Here is an 18,194-nt window from a genome sequence, read left to right on the forward strand (position 1 = left end):
CTTGAAAAGAAAGATTGAGATCTTTGGAGAGTAAATCAATATCAAAGAGGACCAAAATAATTGATCCACAGCTTCAAAGGTCTTCAATGTTGAGAGTGGTGTGTTTCTTTTTTTGCTTTGGATGATTTGGCAGCTCACAAGGATGTCATCCCACCTGGGGGGTTGTGAGTAGAGCCATTGTAGAAAAACACCATTTTACACTGTGGATTGCTAATGATGCTGTAGTCATTATCTGATTTGAATTCACCTCCGTTTTTCTGGAGGTGAAGTTTGTAATCTGGACTACATTTCATCACCTCCAATTGGGCGTAAACCTGAACTTGATTGAAGAGCAGAAATAAGGAAGACTGTGGATGTTAGCTTCTGCAGTAGTACTAAGACAGTTTTCACTGTGATTATCGATGTGTGCGAAGGTATATTTGGTGTTTTAACTACTAAAAAATGCGGTTTAAAATCGTTCTTAGGTATTAGCACATTTTAGCTATTTGTTGCCAGTTGCAGTCTGTAACCACAGCAAATACCAGTTGTACACTGTATTTATAATCCGGTTCAAGATTTTTATAAATGTTTCTTGGTATTTGGGCCACCTGAGGCAAAGAATTATGAAAAACAAAATATGTAAACTGGTCAAATTAGTCCTGAGTTACGCTACATTGACAGGGGTGGATAGTAATTAAAATCAGTGAGCACATGCAGGAACTGCATCTGGATATGGTCATTACTCATGTCTTGCATCATACTGAAGGGATCATGATGATTAACAGCCAACAAACATCCACCTGCAGTCTGTTTACTGCTAACATGAGCACGTTTTAGAGGTAAAAGCATCCTCTTTTGAGATGGTGGTGAGTGACTATGGTTTTTTTTAGTGACAACAGCAAACTACAGACACAAATTGTGACCTAGTTTGCTGCTGTCACTCCACAAAAAGAAGAACCAAAATAGCATTCCTTCAAAACAGAATTACAGGTTTAACCCTATAAGCTCATCACGAGGTAGGACATTTTTATTTACTCATTCATGAAAGGATACACTCAAAAGCACATCACTTTCAGGAGGGATCGACAAGACGGAACTTTGTAGTTTGAGAAAGTAAATTGACTTCTTACCAAGAGCCACCCTGGCTGCAGATGCATCATAGTTTATCCAGAAGGATACCCAGGATAGGATGGTGATCAGGATTGATGGCATGTACGTCTGCAAAATGAAGTAGCCGATGTTCCTCTTCAGCTTGAAGCTCAACGACAGTCGAGGATAGGCACCTGAAACAAGGGAGAAAAGATAGAGAGAGAGAAAAGTACAGCATCTGAAATATTTAGTCAAGAAATATAATGTATGAAATAGAATGAAGATTCTCTGAGAATGAAGCTAATTCAGAAAGCATCACAAAAATGATAGGCTTACCCTGAAAACATCAAACTTTGATAGTCTGAGCAGCAAGAAGGGACCTCTTATGTTTTTGTTTCAGTTTCCATGGCAACACAGACAGCATGGGCTGAATTTATCACCATGGTAACAAGTATCCCCTTCAAAGCACCAACACACATCAGCTCTTCCTCACACAAGCCACACAAACACAAAAACACTCAATTGCAACCCTATTTCGTGATGTGTCACTATATTCATATTTCGTGGTAAATAAACGTGACCACATTTTGACTTTTCAAGGAATTATCCACAAAACCACTGAAAGAGTTGCCCACCATTGTTGTCATCCATTGAATTCAAACGTGAGCAGTGTCTATGCATGTGTGCGCATGGAATCTCGTGGCATTGTATCTCTAGATGGGCTGCATGTATGACTCGTTACTCCCACTATTCTTAGCCGTTTTTCCATTTTGGTTTCATATCACAGGAGAAGTGGGACCCATTATGGAGTCATTTCTGCTCTCTGGGTATTCAGCCAAAGCTACTTGTTGTGAGCGTGGGTCTGCCAACTGCACACTTGTGTGTATGGCTGGAAAAAGAGACAGCCACTAGGAAAATATAAAAAAAAACGATCCACTCGCATCTCATTACGATTCAGCGCCTGGTGTGTGCAATAAAATTACAGTGCAATAAAAATGACCTGATGTGATTTTAAAAAGAGGCCATGAATCAATTCATGTAGCTTCTTGTGTCAGAGTTCAGACTTAAGACGTGACAGAGACGGATAACGTTTGGCTTTATAAGTGAGAAGGAATCATAGAAATTAGTTGAGGCATTTAAATTGTCATGCATAAGCCAGAGTTTTTCAATCCAATCAAATACAAGTCTTTAAGGAGCAGGCCCAAGTCAAGTTTTGAGAGGGACGTTCAAGTAAAATCTAATGTCTTAGAGGAATATCCCCAGTTAAACCTTAAGGTTTGGTCCACCAAGTCAAGACTCAGATATTTGAGTGGCTAAGACAAATCATGGATTCAAATCTCATCCTTGAGAGGGAACTCTCAAATCTTTAAGGAGCCTAATCAAGTTAAGGCTCATATCTTTGGCCCCAAATCAAACTCAAGTCTCCAGTGTTTGATGAGCATGCCATGGTTACTTTCCAAGTGTTTGTCCCTATAAGTCTTTGAGGAACACATCTATGTATCAGGCCCAACTCAAAGCTACAGCTAGCATGAACAGATTGTTATGACTGGTTAACAGTCATAATTTCCCTGATCAAGCTTTCTTTAACAGGAGAATATCCACACCTCCGCCAGGGCTGAGGTCATAAAACCTGGAAGCTCCTTTCACTGGCATGTACATAGCATAGAAAACATGCAAACCGTGTAATAAAAAAAAAAGGAATCCTGCTTTACTTTTAGTTTTTCTCAGATTCACCATTTGGAATCTGAAATCATCTTCATGCTGTTTTTTTTTTTTTTTTTCAGAATAAAACTACCACTGCAACATTTTCTTGCCTGTATCCTGTCTGTGGTTTGGCCCATGAAAACAGGCAACTATGATGCAATCCCTGATGTTCACTCACTCTCCTATACTGCTTCAAAATTAAGATAAATATTAAGTATTTGCCGCAGCTATATTGAAAATATTATAGAAAATATTATAGAAGTCTGAGATTTTCTATAGACAGTTTGCTGTTCCTCTCCAGCTTCTAAAGCTTCCATGTTTATTTCAGTAAAAATCTAGTAATCTGATTGACAAGAACAACACCTCACAAACTATAAATACTCAAACAATATTTATCCTTTTAGACAATCCTGTTATTTTTAGCTCCTAAATAACAGGTCTGACAGCTTGAAAAGAACTAAACACATAATTTACATATATTATAGTGTGAAAATAAAAAAAAGGACAGCCACACTTCTTCTTCTTCTTCTTCTTCTTTAAAAAGCTCAGTTTACCCTTCCAGTGATTCAGCTCTTCTGGACTACATCTGACTGGAAGAGAAGCCAAGGTGGCTTAAGAAAAGAGGTGGCCGAGGTACGCTGGCATGTAGGTGTATTACAGTTCGGCCTATAACGGCTACACCAAGCAACATCCGTGAGTGGGAGGAACACCATGTGTGAGGCTGAGAAAGAGAGGGAAGGAGAAAAGGGAAAAAGAGTAAAGTTGAGCTGCTGCTGATGTCTGTGGATGGATTGATAGACAAGAAAGCTGCAGGATCAAAGGTGCTTTTTGTCACTGAATGCTGAGGTAGTCAGTGTTACAAACTATTAAAAAAACTACGCTGTATTCACCAGTAGCTTTATTTTTGGATTAAAATGTGTGGCTAAAGTTTAAACAACTTATACCTATAATAATAAATATATTAATTTGATTCATTATATAGAGTGAAATATTTCAAATTTTTGTTACTAGTAATTTGAATGATTATGTCTTAATGAAAACCCTAAATTCAGAGTTTCAGAAAACTTGACCATTGTGAAAAAGTTAAACTGTCGAAAATCAGAGTCACGTCCTAATTTGGTGCTCTAAACCTCTGCCTAGAACAACAGCAGAGGTTTAGATGGCTCTAAATTGTCTCTCTGTCTGGCTCAGTAGGCTGCACAGTTATAGGGAAGACTGCTGATTGTACACACAAAAGGTAATTGCTAAAGAATCTGGCTGTTCATAGACAGATGTATCCAAACATATTCATTGAAAGATGAGTGGAAGGAAAACATGACCCTACTATGCAGATGAGGGTCGCTGTCAAACCAACCTGGGCTTCCATGTTACCTCAGTAGAACCAGAGACTGATCACCACTTGTGCACCTTTTTTCCCCACTTCTTCCTTCCTCTCAATTTTCCTAGAATATGATGGCACAATTTAGTAATGGCCTTTTTGTGCTATGCACTTACATAAAAGCCCTTAGCCATGATCATAAAATAAGGAAAACAAATGCTGAATTTAGTAACATCCTGTGGTTTATGTTCATGAATCTGAAGTACTACTTGGATGGTTTGTGTTATTATTGGGGTGTTTCACGTCTGATAAAACGAATATTTCCTGCTCGCGGTTTCAAATTATGCAAAAATGATCAAAAATGGATATTAAACATTTAAAGCTCTTCTAGCTGTCTAAACAGAAACAGATTACGGTCATAAATCTGATCATATCTGTGACATGCGAAGCTTAAACATGCAGTTAAATGTCACCAAGCATTGCCTGCTCACCCGTGCATTTTGCATGTGGCCATGCAGGCCACGTGTACGCACACAGAAGTCAGCGTTTGCAGAATAATTGATGCTGCGTGCCTCATTGCACATAAATATGAGATACCCTGAATCCTGGTGTGTTATTTTTCTTGTCAGAGAGTAGGATAATTGGCATCAGAGCACACATTTTTGAAGTTGGAGGCAAATTTGCACTGAAGAAAGCTACAAAGAGGAGGGGAAAAAAACAGTAAAGTAAAACTGAAAGTGACAGGCTGAGTTAGAGAGCGAGAGAAAAGGAAATGAAACTAAAGTCTGGCTTGTAGCACATGTAATGGAGGAAACCTGATCATTAGCAAGGAAGGCAACAAGCTTTTGATGTGCTTCAAGCAGCAAGCGCAGCAGATCACTGGACACTAAGCTTCAATGGTCTCCACCCGCAGGGGGACAGATCGCTTCTGCAAACAAGCGCACCCCTGCTCACCCGCTTAGACACATTCACGTGATTCTCCCAAGACAGGGAGAGGAGCCCCTGTACTGTGAACAGCTTGGGTAGATGGTAAACGTAAAGTCACGAACACAGAGTGGAAATGACTGACAATCTTGATCAACAAAAAGATGAATAAGTTAAAAATAGCCAAAAATCTCACAAAAGACTGATTTAGTTTTGCCGTTCTTCTCAGGGCGAGCGTGACTCTTTCTTTTGAGCATCAACTCTGCTGAGAAATATTTCTAAATGTCAGCTTTTATGTTCCCACCACAGCTCTGGAGAAATTGCTTCTCCGATCTACTGCTGCCTTTGCTGAACGTTGGAAAAAAAGAAAAAAAAAGTCCATCACAGAATAAATGTTCGCATAAAAATCTCAATAATTTAGGACTTATGCTGGCACACTTAAAAAAAAAAGAAAGAAAGAAAGTTCAGCATGTATATCGACTGAACCCCCTCAGGGAAACACTGAGGCATTAATTACAACATGAAATGTGATATAGTGACTGTTTTTCACTTGCAGGAACCTGACAAATTGCCTCTGATGTGTAGCCTTCCTTTCTAATTACTGGCCCCAAGAGATGAAGCGCTGGGAAGAAAATCGCTGTGATCCTATAAATAAGACTGGCGGCTGTTTTTTTTTGCGACAACAGCTAATGGAAACAACAATGTCAAAACATTTACAGGCCGCATGTATAACCTATTGCACAAGCTTTAAAAAAAACACATAGCCTTTAAGTTTTATGTGCTTTACTCGTGTGGTTTCATGTGGTAATTTCCCATCAGTTTTCTATCTGCTGCTGCATTTACTAATCAAAAGTGGGAGGGGCCTTTGTTCTCTGTTGACCAATCAGAGCAGAGCGCAACTAAAATTACAATGCAATTAGTTTTGGTGTTGCATGTGTGAGTGAACATAAACACAAACTGAATAGGCTGCAATAAAAACACGCAAGTTTTCAATAATGTGCACTTTGGAAAATGTGAATATTAATGTTAACGTTTTCTGCCAATGTTGAATTAGGCAAACAGAACCACCAAATTCTACAATTAGAAGTATAAAATGTTAATATATATGGACTAGTAGAGCATGGAGTATATTTGCCCATATTGGCTGCTACTTGATGTCTATTTTGGAGGCTGTGTATGTGCTACACAGAATTAATAATTTAAGAAAGACAGATCCAGTGCTCAACAAATTGAACAGGAAGTAGCCATCTTTCAACTTTTTTCCCTGAAGGTTGGATATGAATGAAATGTAAAGATCACTGCCGAGTTTAAAAATCTTGTATGTTTTGAATTGTGTAGAGAAGGATAATTAATCTCCAAGACTGATAAATCCAGAAGATATGGTTGAATTTTAAGTAATGCAAATCGACTGCAATGTACAGAAAATCTGCAATTTTACCTTCAATTTCTAAGAATTGCTTTTCTAAATGCCTTTAAAGTCTCTTTAACTGAACTAGCAAATTTAAATGCAACCATCTATTGGCATACAAAAATCTTTAAAGTATGAATATTTTCATGACCTCAAAGTGTGACGCTCACAAGTTTTGTTTTTGATGAACTTAGTTATCTAATTTGTGAAAGCTCTTAACATAATTTACTGAATTTAGCTATTAATGAATTGAGGGTGAAAACATCCCTACTCATGCGATTGTGTTTTATTTACACTGATAGTTTGTTGATATTTCTGGACATATAAAAGAAAAACAACAGAATGATTTTTTTCTTTGCTTTGGAACATAAAGCCGGCTGCACATTTCCAGAAATCTACGTTTGACTGGCTGATTAGGACCTTGTAACGTCTTGTTGACCAGGTCTGGATTAATTTTCTTAAAATCATTTTAGATTTATTTAGGATTTGTCATAAATCAATCCTTAATCAAGCACACAGGAATCAAAGAAAAGATCGATTTCAGAAATTCAAAATCTATGACTGATCCCAAATAGCGGAGAGGCAATTAAGCAATGCGGAATTTTAGATCTAGATCTTTTCTCAGAACTCCGATGAAAAACATAACAAAAATTAAAAATTAAAGGAAGAATATTGAACATCTTGTGAAGTTATACTTTGGTACAAGTTTCACAGACAATACTTAATACCGTATAGAAACATTTAATATTTTAACATGTCACCATTCCATTATCAGTAACAGGACTTTGAAACAATCGTGCAAACAACTGAATCTATTTCGATAAACGAATCACATAAAATGAGCTGCTCACATCAGAGCTTGATAACTCTGTCAACGCTTTCTTCTCATTAAAAAAAGCTTTTTTTATAAATAAAAACACGGATCCATTCTGCCTTTGGTAACATGTGAGGCTGGTGGCCTTAGCGACCACAACCGTTACTAGCAACTTGTTTTTAGCGCACAAACGTTAGTTCTTGGCTAGCTTTTCACCCACCAGTTGAAACCATAACAGACAATTACTCAAACTGGCAACAAGCCCTATCTAATTAACATGACCTCGTAAGCTACATTTGTCAACAATCAGAACAATACCAACCTCACCAATCCCGTAAAAAGCATGACCTCATGCAGTCAAGCACTGCTGGTTGTAAAAGATGTTTGTTAGGTGATTTATGTCTCTTTCAGTGAAGAGCCACTCCAGCAGGCTTGTTCCAACTGCAGCTACTTCAGGGAAACTTCAAAGGCAGATCTTACCTCATTTCAACCCAATTAGAGGCACTGACAAACACAACTGTGGCTTTGAGGATTTAAGATCAACCCGTCAAGCTTTGGCATGCTTGATGGGTTTAATCAATTGCTGCAGAAATTGATTAAATTATCAGCTGTAAGACCAGCAGAAGCTTAATTTATATGATTTCATTTAAAGTTGTACAAAAAGCTTTAACCTCATGTAAAAAAAAATAAATAAATGTTTTAGCTCTTTATGTATTTGAGTGCAGAGGTTACCTGTGGAAAAGACAACATTTCTGGAAACTAGTTTGTAGTCAACAATGGAGAACTGCGGCAGCTCGATCCGCGTCACCCCGGTTACGGCCGACTCGCCTCCCTTCCAGTAGAACTCGATGTCATCTGTGGTGTAGCCATCTGCAAGAGAAGAAACACGAACACACCAAGGTGTAACCATCTGTCAAAGCCATCGCAGGAGACCAAGATATGCAGCGTTGCTGATCGTCCAACTGGGCTGTCATTCTGGAACTGGACAGAAAAAGAAATATAACATGTTTGAAGTTGCTTCAAAGAACCAGACGTTCCTTTAAAAGTAAAAGGCTTAATAGATTTCTTCAAGAGAATGTAGTTACCAGTTAAGGGTCTTACACTAATACACTAATTTAGATCAATTTTCACACATATACCCCACTTTTTACACCTAAAACCATCTTAGAGAAGAATAAAAACAATATTTCATGTAGTAGCATAATCTCGTACTAAAATCCAAATTTTACTTTTCGTACATATAATAAGAGGTTCTAAATATTTCAGAAAATAATTTGATTTAAAAGAATATTCTTAAGAGGGACACTTACTGGTATCCAAGACAATATCTTTATTATAACTGCAACTGAGCTTGTAGAAAATCCCTCAGTGGTTGTGTGGTTATGATTCAAGAACCTATTTCGTTTTGACCCTCTTCAAATTGGGAAATAAAGGAAAACAGGTTTTAAAGGTAAGGCAGATGTGTTTTGATCCTCATACATTAGAAAGCTGCTCTCCCAAACTTGTCTATATCTACAGTCAGACCAACACAGGACATCAAGCAGAACTAAAAGGCCAAAAGATCCAGGAAGTCTTGATAGAGTCCATCATAAACCTTTTGTAATAACATCAAAAATAATAAAAATTTGCTGGTGTATGCCAGGAGACCTAAAATAGGTCATGAAATAATGGGATCCAAATAATTTGACCAAATCAACAAAGAAATGGTTCACCAGACACAAAATCAACTTCCTTCTGTCATCATCTCATATCCTAGACATAAATCCTATAAAAAACACACACTAAGGCTTTTTATGATTTGTTGCCTGTAATCAAATACTAATCTTAAAGCGAATCACAATATTCATTGTACACCAGGCTGATCTCCCGCAGCTGCTACATCATAAAATTACCCAATCAGAACCGGCAAGCAGCAAGGGACCTGTGGGTGATTAATTCAAGTAGAAAAAAAGCCGACTTCATCAAAAGAAATTCTGTTTGAGTGTCGGCTAATGTCTCCATTGTTGCAAAAACAACCTTCCTCATATTCAGCCCGTTACCGAGCTGTAGTCTTTATCAAAAATTAATAAATTAATCTAGTTTTAGGAGCAAAAAAAACGCCCTTGTACTCACAGCTCTCTATCTCCAGAGTGCAGTTCTGCTCATCCAGGGGATACCTCCTGAGGTCCATCATGCAAGCAGCTGTTGTTGTTATCCTGAAACACAACAAACAGATTGAGAAAGAGATAATCTCATTTTCTTTCCACTTCAAAATGATGGCAGTGATGCTTTTGTTGTGTGTTAATCCATTGGATTAAAACCAAATGAACTATGTATGTGAATAATTTTGCCAGGCAGTACATATCAGACTATGAAGCTGCGGGATGTTCTGTATGCTAAGCAGTCTAGGATGACCGAAGAGTATAAGGGGCAGCAGTAATCCAGTTAGCCTGAAGTATTAAGCTAAAAGCACCTGCTTGTGTTAGTCATCTTTAAAGCAAACTAATTATCCGCTTGTCTTTACATCAAATTCCTGAGCTGGTTTCACATTAAAATAGACTCCTGGCATTGTCACCTCCAAAACACATTACTGCAGCGTCCCGGAGTCAAAATGTTGACTGCGTAAGCATGTACATAATTAAACTGTAAGTCACTGACAGACACCAGTCCATACTGATATTTTACAATCTGTTTATCTCTCTGGCATAAAAAACTGGTCTCCCTCCAGCCTCTGATTAGGTGAAAAAAACACACAAAAAACGCAAACACTACTGCAAATGTTGGCACAGCTCAGTGCCTGCTCATCTGAATTGGGTCGCAAGGAGTTGTGGCTTTGTCTATGTGATCGCAAGCGCTCCGACGGCTGATGATCAGACAGTTAAAGTGAGAGGCAAAGTGAAATGCAAATTCAAAATGATTTCGGCTGAGTCTGGCCTGATTAAATGCCGGCTGCTTGGCAGTTAGCCACTGGATGTCTTCATTTAGCTAAGACTCAGATGAGGCTGTGGAAAGCCATTAGCTGATGTTATTATGCTGTTAAAATTACACCAACAAAGTGGGTTTCTATAGCAGAGACATATTGTCATTACTGTGGCACTAGATACAGATTATGTTGCTTACAGACTGTAATAAATAATCATTTTTAGAGATAAATTATGCATTTTGTGTATCTTTGTCTAAACGATTGTAATGAAAGGTGATCAGATGTTCATTAAAACAGCCATTTTGTCTGACACTTGGTGTTAAGAAAACCAGTAATCAGCTCAACTTCATTTCCAGTAAGTATGAGCATCATTCCTCAGAACAAAGTATATTTATAATATATTCAGATTTAGAAGAGATGAGGCTTGAAGAAGCTTTTAAAAATAGACAGCATATAAAGACACAACCTTTTTCTCACTGCATGACATTACTCAGTCAAAACTATTCCTGTTTTAGGAGACTAAAGGAAGAACATTTAGATTTTTGTATTAATGTCGACCAAATTTGAAGTGCACATACACTAAGGTTACAATGGGTTTTAAAAATGGTGGCATTGCTTAAAAGCTTCTTCTTGTTTAATTTACATAACATGCAGTGGCATTTTCTTAACATGAAATCAATCTGTTTACAGCTAGATACTCAACTTTACCTGACTTTAATTTACATAACAGCTCTAATCAAAAACACCCCGGCATTTCTCCTCCGTACTTTGATCTCTTCAATGCTCTGTGAGGTCTATAAGTAGCCCACTAGGCTAAATGCTCTGAACTCCACCGGCATAATCAAGCATTGCTGTTTGACTTTAAAGTACTGACACATGCAAATGCAGGTATGCTAGCACACAGGCAAACAAAGACGCACACACACGCTTCTCTCTGCGCACTCTGACAATTCAAAGCTTGCATCCATATTCATAGGTCATGCTGAATCCTCTGAATTAGCCTGACAAAAACATCAATGGAGAACACAGAACAGGGGCTTCATAAAACAAGTATTCACCAACAACCTGGAAGCTGAGCGTTGCATTGTACAATATGTCTAAAATGTTCATGCATTTCTTAATTGTTATTTAAAGACAATATGAGTCAGTTGCTTACGCCACCAAACTGATCATTGGTCAGCTAGAAGAGTTAGTATACAGACTTTATCCTGTTATTTATCTGAGATGGAAATCAGTAGCTGCATTTCCATTGACCATATAATTGGGCAGCTTAGAATTACGAAAACACATCTGCTTAACGTAAATGCCAATTTAGATAAAACTCATGTTTTTCGATAAAATGTTGTTTTGCACTAGGACGAGTTGGTTTTTCAGCTCTACCAAAATTAGCGTATTTTGCAAAACTGCAACGAAAAGGCATCACGAGTTATGTCCTCAACAAAAGGATGTTACTACTGGCAGAAAAGACAAAGATGATAACAGGAAGTGGTAGGAGGATGATGGCGTGGAATGTTTTTTAATGGCTTAGAGTGTGAACAAACTCATTTATATGTGATTCTAATTGCGTGTCTTATTAAATGAAAACACAGCCATTTCAAAATTATGTTTTTTGACAGTAGCTGAATATTGACAAAGTTTTGCTCACATTTGTGGGTTGAAAATGTGGGCAAATGGGGTAGTAAACATCTGCAGAGACGGCCCACTTTTTGTGACCTCTCTCAAAAACAAAGATGTCCTTTGAGAAGTCAATGAGACAACAAGACCATACCTGAGCCCATATAGGACAGTCCCGTCTGGGTGAAGGCGAATCATGCGATTTTTGACTGTGACTCCATGGACAAAAGACTTCTTGTCATTGAGGAAGTAGGTGTCTGGGACCCACAGCTGGTCTGCAACCCTGTTGTCCAGAGTCAAGTTTAGTGGGATTCCTATGTAGGCTAGACGCTTGTCCCTCCAGTACTGCTGGAAATACATGGTCAGCGTGTAGTCCTATGGAAGAAGAAGAGAGATAGAAAACAAATGATTATAAAAACTTAAATATTGATTTACCCATTTTACTACATAGGACTAGGCACATATAAACCAGTAACCTAAATGCAGCCTAGCCCCTCTCTATGGAAACCCTCTACTCAGTATTGTAAAGTACCATAGTGCATTGCACAAAAGGGCAGCATGACTCATCTACCTGCAGCTTTATTGAAAATTTTTCTGAGGAAGATTTTCAAAAGTTGCTCTCCCCATTGACTGAATCTTTCTAGTACAAGAACATTGATTCACAAGGCTGAATCAATGTTCAGACACCTGAAAGCTCTTTAAACCAATTTAAATTTAAATGGACTTTCACTCAGCCATTTGGACAAAAGTGAATTATTCTCAAAAGGCTGATTGTAATGCATTTTTACAAAATGTCACACTAGTTCTTTTTTTTCTCCACACATAGCATCAGTTAACATTTAAAAACTTGTCCTAACTTCATTTCAATAACAAATAAAGGCATAATGCAATGTTAAATAACGCTTTAGCATTGACTTCTGACACATTTGGCACTGTAGCAAACACAATTTGATTCACAGATAAGCCATGCAGCCGTGGGTTTTAAGGACAGTTTGATTTCTGTGCCGTCCCTGCAAAGGAGGATTGACTCACCTCAAAATGCCCAACGCTTGAAAATGAAAGTGAAACTGACAGTTTGACTTAGTTTGATTTGGCTAATAGTTATCTAAACGCCATAGAGCATCCAGAGAACACAAACATTTATTATTACAGACAAATACTTGCTCCTTAAATATTGGGGGGAGGAAAGAACAAAAATAAAAAAATAGGACTCATTTAGAACTTTATGTTTACAAATACGGAAGCATAATTGGATTTATTGGAAAAAAAAGACATTGCAATTTCAGCAAAAATACATATATATATATATTTTTTGGTTATTTTTTACCATCTCTGCATGAATGTATTATTGTTATATCCCTTTAAATTTCTGTGTATCAAACCAGCATGATCTGGAACTCAAAAAGAGTAAAAAACAAACAAAAAAACAAGACATAAGTCAGTCCTTTCGTGAGAATACACATAATCCAACAGTGCAAGGGAATACTTGTGTTTTGTATTAATTGGGTAATATTTGACCAGCGCAGAAGCTGCGCCAGAGGCCCCAAGCCCTCCCCCTTCATTCCATACCACATAATCCAGTTACTCAAGCTAACTCTTCCTCTCCGTCATATCTATTTCTCTCTGTTTGCACCTCTCTTTTTCCTCCCCCTCTCTCTCTCTCTCTTTCTCTAGGCAGTGCACTGATCTTCACCATACCCACTGTTGTGTTGAAATGAAACCTGCACCAAGCTGGCACTGCTAAAAGCACACATGTCCCCGTGGTGCCAAACGGAAACCAGAATGAGATTAAAAGCGTCCACTGCAATAAGCGTTGCTTTCCAAAAGACTCATGTGTGACCAAGCTGTTACATAACTTGAATAGTTATTTGTCTCTTTGCGCCGCCAGAAACACTGTTTCTGATGCACAACAGGTTTTTGCGTTTTCATGAGGAGGGGAAGAAAATAGAATTCCAAGATAAACTCATGCAAATTCATCCCAATGTCTGAATTTTGTCTCTTTATCTATTTTTATTAACTTCATAATCAGTGAATATTTTATCCGCCATGCAGATATGAGGAAAGGAAGATCTTAGTCAGCACAGGACACAGATTGGACACTCAGCATGACAAGGAAAGCTTATTGGCACCAAGCCATGGTTGCAGAGTAATACAACCATGGCATGTTTGGTAGCCTGCAACCCCCAATCACTCTCGGATTGTAGTCTTTAGAGAGCATGTGGGAGGAAATGTCAGGAATTAATGTGGCAATTACTTCTGTGTACTGCCATTATCTTCCATTACAAATCATCCTTTTCTGCCCTTTCTTGAACAAGGCTCCCACTTTCAATAGAAAGCTTATTAAATCCATGTAATAGAAGCAAATAGTTATAACTGTAAGGCACGAATGTCTCCAGAAATGTTGATCGGCAACTGCTGTATCAATGCTTAGCGTACGTTCAAATAATAAAAAAAACAAACAATGTAGGTCATTTAATTTGTAATTTTTTACATTTGTTACTCTTGAGTATATTTTTACCATTGAAAACATCTTTAAACCAAAGATACCCTGCTTACATCATTTCTCACATTAAAGTTAAATTTTTAAAGTAAAGAACTTTACTCAAGTATCAAATACATTGATTCTTTTTTGCATGTAGTTCTCTCAAAATGTCTCTACCCTCCACCTGAGAACACACTGGTCAGTAAAATGAAGTGCCATGGTACAACATATAAGTGGGAGAGATGACTCATGTACCTACAGCTTCAGCAAAAGTTTTCATGCAAAATTTTCAAAGAATTAATCCCCCCCATCAGCCGAACATTTCCAGCACGGGAACAATGATTCACAAGGCTGAACTCTATGACACCTGAAAGCTTATTAAACCACTGACGCTTCGTTTAAATTCAAATGGACGTTCAATGCGATTTTTATCAAAATGCCAAGCTGCTGTTATTTGTCCTCATTCAGGAACATTTTAGCTGACGGACACTTTTTTTTTTAAATGCACGTTCGCCTCTCTAACAAACATTTTAATCAAATACCTTGTATTCTTCTGAGAAAGAACTGGAACCACACATTTTACTCAACTACTTTAAAAAGGAAGGCACAATAACCACCGTATAGATATACAGGTAACTGTTACCTACAGTACAAAAATATCTAAATAAATATCTTTAACAGTTTAAAATGGATGAAAATGACAAAAAAAAAATAGAAAACTGTCAGTTGATATTATCGTGCAATTTCTCAGTTTGGTTCAGTTCTTTCAGACAAACAAAGTCTGAGTCTCTACTGGGAAAATGTATATTAAAGAGCATAAATAACATTTAATGTATATTTACTACGAGCACAGTAAACAGATGCTGTTAGCAGGATGAACTCACTGATAGAGCTCCACACTAAAATCACTTAAAATTTCAAACTAAACAATGTTAGTGATACCAGGCTATTTGACGCCGGGCTACCTACAGCTCTACTGAAGTCATCAATAAAAGCTTGTAGTCTAAATAAAACTCATGGACATTAGCTGTCTCTTTCTGTTCCATGTTTCAGCCATGGGAACTATATGAGCTTGTCTTCTGCAATGACTTACAACAGAAAGAAGTTTGGCTTGTAAATGGATGGCGGCAAACTAAAAACCTTTCCATCAGTAACGGCAAATGTTCTAGTCCTATTGATAGCGGGAGCCTGCAGAGGGAATTTGCTGTCTGAATCCATCCTATTGTCTTTCTTTCTTTCCATTACCACTGTAACTTTACCCTCCATCATCCCCTCCGAATGATTGATGCCTTTCACGCTGCTTGGCTTTGACCCTCACTCCTCACCCGCTCCCTCTTCCACCGTACTTCCTCCTTTACGCCCGAGGCTGGCATCTTCCACTCGACGTGTTGGCAGGTGGGCTGCTCAGCGAACACCTCATAGGATCATAAATGATTTAAACAAACAGTGTAGCCTGTGTAAACATGCGGCCAAGAATTCCTCATCAATGTTGTATGGAGACAATCAAAATGAATTTGAGATGAAGCAAGCACTGCTTTTGCAATACCTACCCAGGAGTCGGGTGTTTTTCTTTTTACTTTTTTATTTTTTTTTTTAAAGGAAGTGAGCTCTGGGTTTCTATGAACTAGAACTGAACATTATAAATTATTGACACCTTGCCCTAGTCCCTAAAGCTCTGCTTTAATGCCGTTGTTTGCGCATTAGCATATGTTTTCCGCAATAATAAAGACGGTGACCATTGGAAATGATTTCCAGCACGCCTTAATAATTTAATTAACCGTAGGGTATAATCATTTCCATTCAGGGTGTGCGAGAGTTCAGATAAGCAGAGTTTTGGCTGCGAACTGACCCATATTCAGTTTAATCTCTGCCTCTCCACTGCACTGAAAATGGTATAGCAACACAAGCAAAAGCGTCAAGGAAATGTCCTGTTTGTCACATTCTGCCTGTCAACAAAGCAAAAAGAAAAGAAGTTTTTGATGAAGAAAAACAACAATATATACCGACTTCGTACTCTATATGAACCCTGATCCAGTAAAGCAGTTTTAGTCACTTTAATGTAATTTGGGCGCGCTCTCTCTCCCCTCGGGATGGCCCTACAGTGGTAAATCACCGCAGTGCGGGGGAATCCCTCAATGATTTCCTACACCCCTCCTTCCACGGATATAACATAGCAAAAACAGCAGCATCCCTTATAGAGAGCACACAAGGATTTGATTGAAATGACTTTTTTCCATTAAATGACAGCATCCACCTTCAATACGTCTGATACTTTTTATGATGTTTTACCTTCATAAATAGGAAATAGAGGAGGAAGAAATAAAGTAGAAATGTTCCCACCTATGCTATTCAGAATACATATTGCTTTTTATTGTCTATTAGTAAATTATGACTGATTCAGTCTGCAATACATGACGTTATAGAATGACGTTTAGTGTTACAAGTGTAACCTGATTAGTAGTTCTAGAGCAAAAGGCTTTTAGTTCCACAAGCGGGTCCAAATATCAAATTTTAGTCTAAATACAATGGCTAAACATAAAGCCTTAAACCCTTTTTATACATTTTCTTGATATTTGGTGGAATTACTTTTAAAACTAGAACTTGGATAAAACATTTTGGGTTCCACAAGCTTCCCACAATGGCTTGCTTGAATCTTACCCCAGAGTGACTTAGGTTCGTCAGAGATCTTTGTAAGGACGACCAATTTGTTGCCCTTTTGCCACTTGTTGCTAATTTGGATGTACACTGAAGGTTGTAGTCCATGTGGAAGACCCTTTAACTTCCTGGCTCATGTCCTGGGATGTTGCCTGAATAGTTACATTTAAAGTTATTTTCCTCATGACGCTATCTATTTTGTGTTGTGCACATTAAAGTATAGAAGTATCGAAAAAGACAATAAGAATTCTGAAACATTTTAACTTCAACCTATATTCCCTATTTCAGTGTTAAAATATATCTTTTCTCCCTCGTTTCCTGTGACCTTCCCAATGTCCTTCCTTGTGGAGTTACTTCTTTCCATCTCTTTTTTCATTGCATTCTAACTTTCATTCTTTCTTGAGTCTATTTTCCTCCCTCTCCCTTAGATCTTTTCTTGTGCCCTTACTTATTTTCTTTCGTTTGTCGGTCCATTCGGTTTCATTTCTGCCCAGTCTCCATTCCTTTCTTTGAGTCCTTCCTTTCATTTTTCATTGCATCATCCCTTTCTTTCATTGATCGAGTCCTACCTTCATTCCTTTCTTGAGTCCTTCCTTCCTTTCATTCCTTGTCAGCTTCCTTATGCCCTCATCTCCGTATTCCTTCCCTTTTTCCCTACCTTGTCATTCCATCCTTTTTCCTTCCTTATTTTCTTTCCTGCCTGTATAGTGTCCTCCTTTCTGCCCTCCTTCTCCACTCTTCTTCTCTTTACCTATTCCATATTTAAATCAGTTATAGTTAACTTTTGTATTTTTTGCATAAAATGAAGATAAAAGACTAAGAAGTCCAGAAGGTTGAATCTGGAAAAGTCTAGAATTTCCCCAAAAGTGACCTGTGACCTGAATTAAAGATTGTTGTGGAAAGGTACAAGAGAACAAAATCGCTAAGAAAACTTGTTTGGTGATTACTAAGACTGCGGCAACGCCAAGATATCATTCACACTTGTTCCCCAATTTGCAGTTATTCAACCAAGGCCAAATGGGTTGTGAAGCAGATAGTGGAGTCTTCATCCAGTCTTACAGCAACCTTTTAATAAATGCTAGAACATAGTGTTCCTGTTTTTGATAGCAGTGAAGTTTTTACTGCTTTCTTCCATTAGAGTAGGTGGAATCTTTCTGTCTGAAGACCTTTGGAATAAGCGGTCATGAATCAAATTTACTACACCATTTTATTTGTTACCCGTCTGCTTGAGTGGCACCAATGAAGGAAATAAGGCTGGCTCCTATGGACTGTGCATCTCTCAAGCCTGCAGTGTGTCAAAGGTGT

General features: G+C 38.0%; 1 protein-coding gene across 4 annotated transcripts in view; it reads right to left on the reverse strand.

Annotated features, from left to right (window-relative positions):
* LOC116715514 (gamma-aminobutyric acid receptor subunit beta-3-like) overlaps positions 1–18,194 on the reverse strand; it is a 57,931-nt gene that overhangs the window by 12,472 nt on the left and 27,265 nt on the right. For all 4 annotated transcript variants that reach the window (XM_032555928.1, XM_032555931.1, XM_032555930.1 and 1 more), the window contains 4 exons: positions 11,907–12,127; positions 9,349–9,431; positions 7,969–8,106; positions 1,110–1,262 (listed from right to left, as the gene is read on the reverse strand). In XM_032555928.1, coding sequence (XP_032411819.1) covers positions 1,110–1,262; positions 7,969–8,106; positions 9,349–9,431; positions 11,907–12,127 — 595 coding nt within the window. The remainder of the gene's footprint in view (positions 1–1,109; positions 1,263–7,968; positions 8,107–9,348; positions 9,432–11,906; positions 12,128–18,194) is intronic.

This window comes from Xiphophorus hellerii, chromosome 24, assembly GCF_003331165.1.
Source record: "Xiphophorus hellerii strain 12219 chromosome 24, Xiphophorus_hellerii-4.1, whole genome shotgun sequence".
Lineage (NCBI taxonomy): Eukaryota > Metazoa > Chordata > Actinopteri > Cyprinodontiformes > Poeciliidae > Xiphophorus > Xiphophorus hellerii.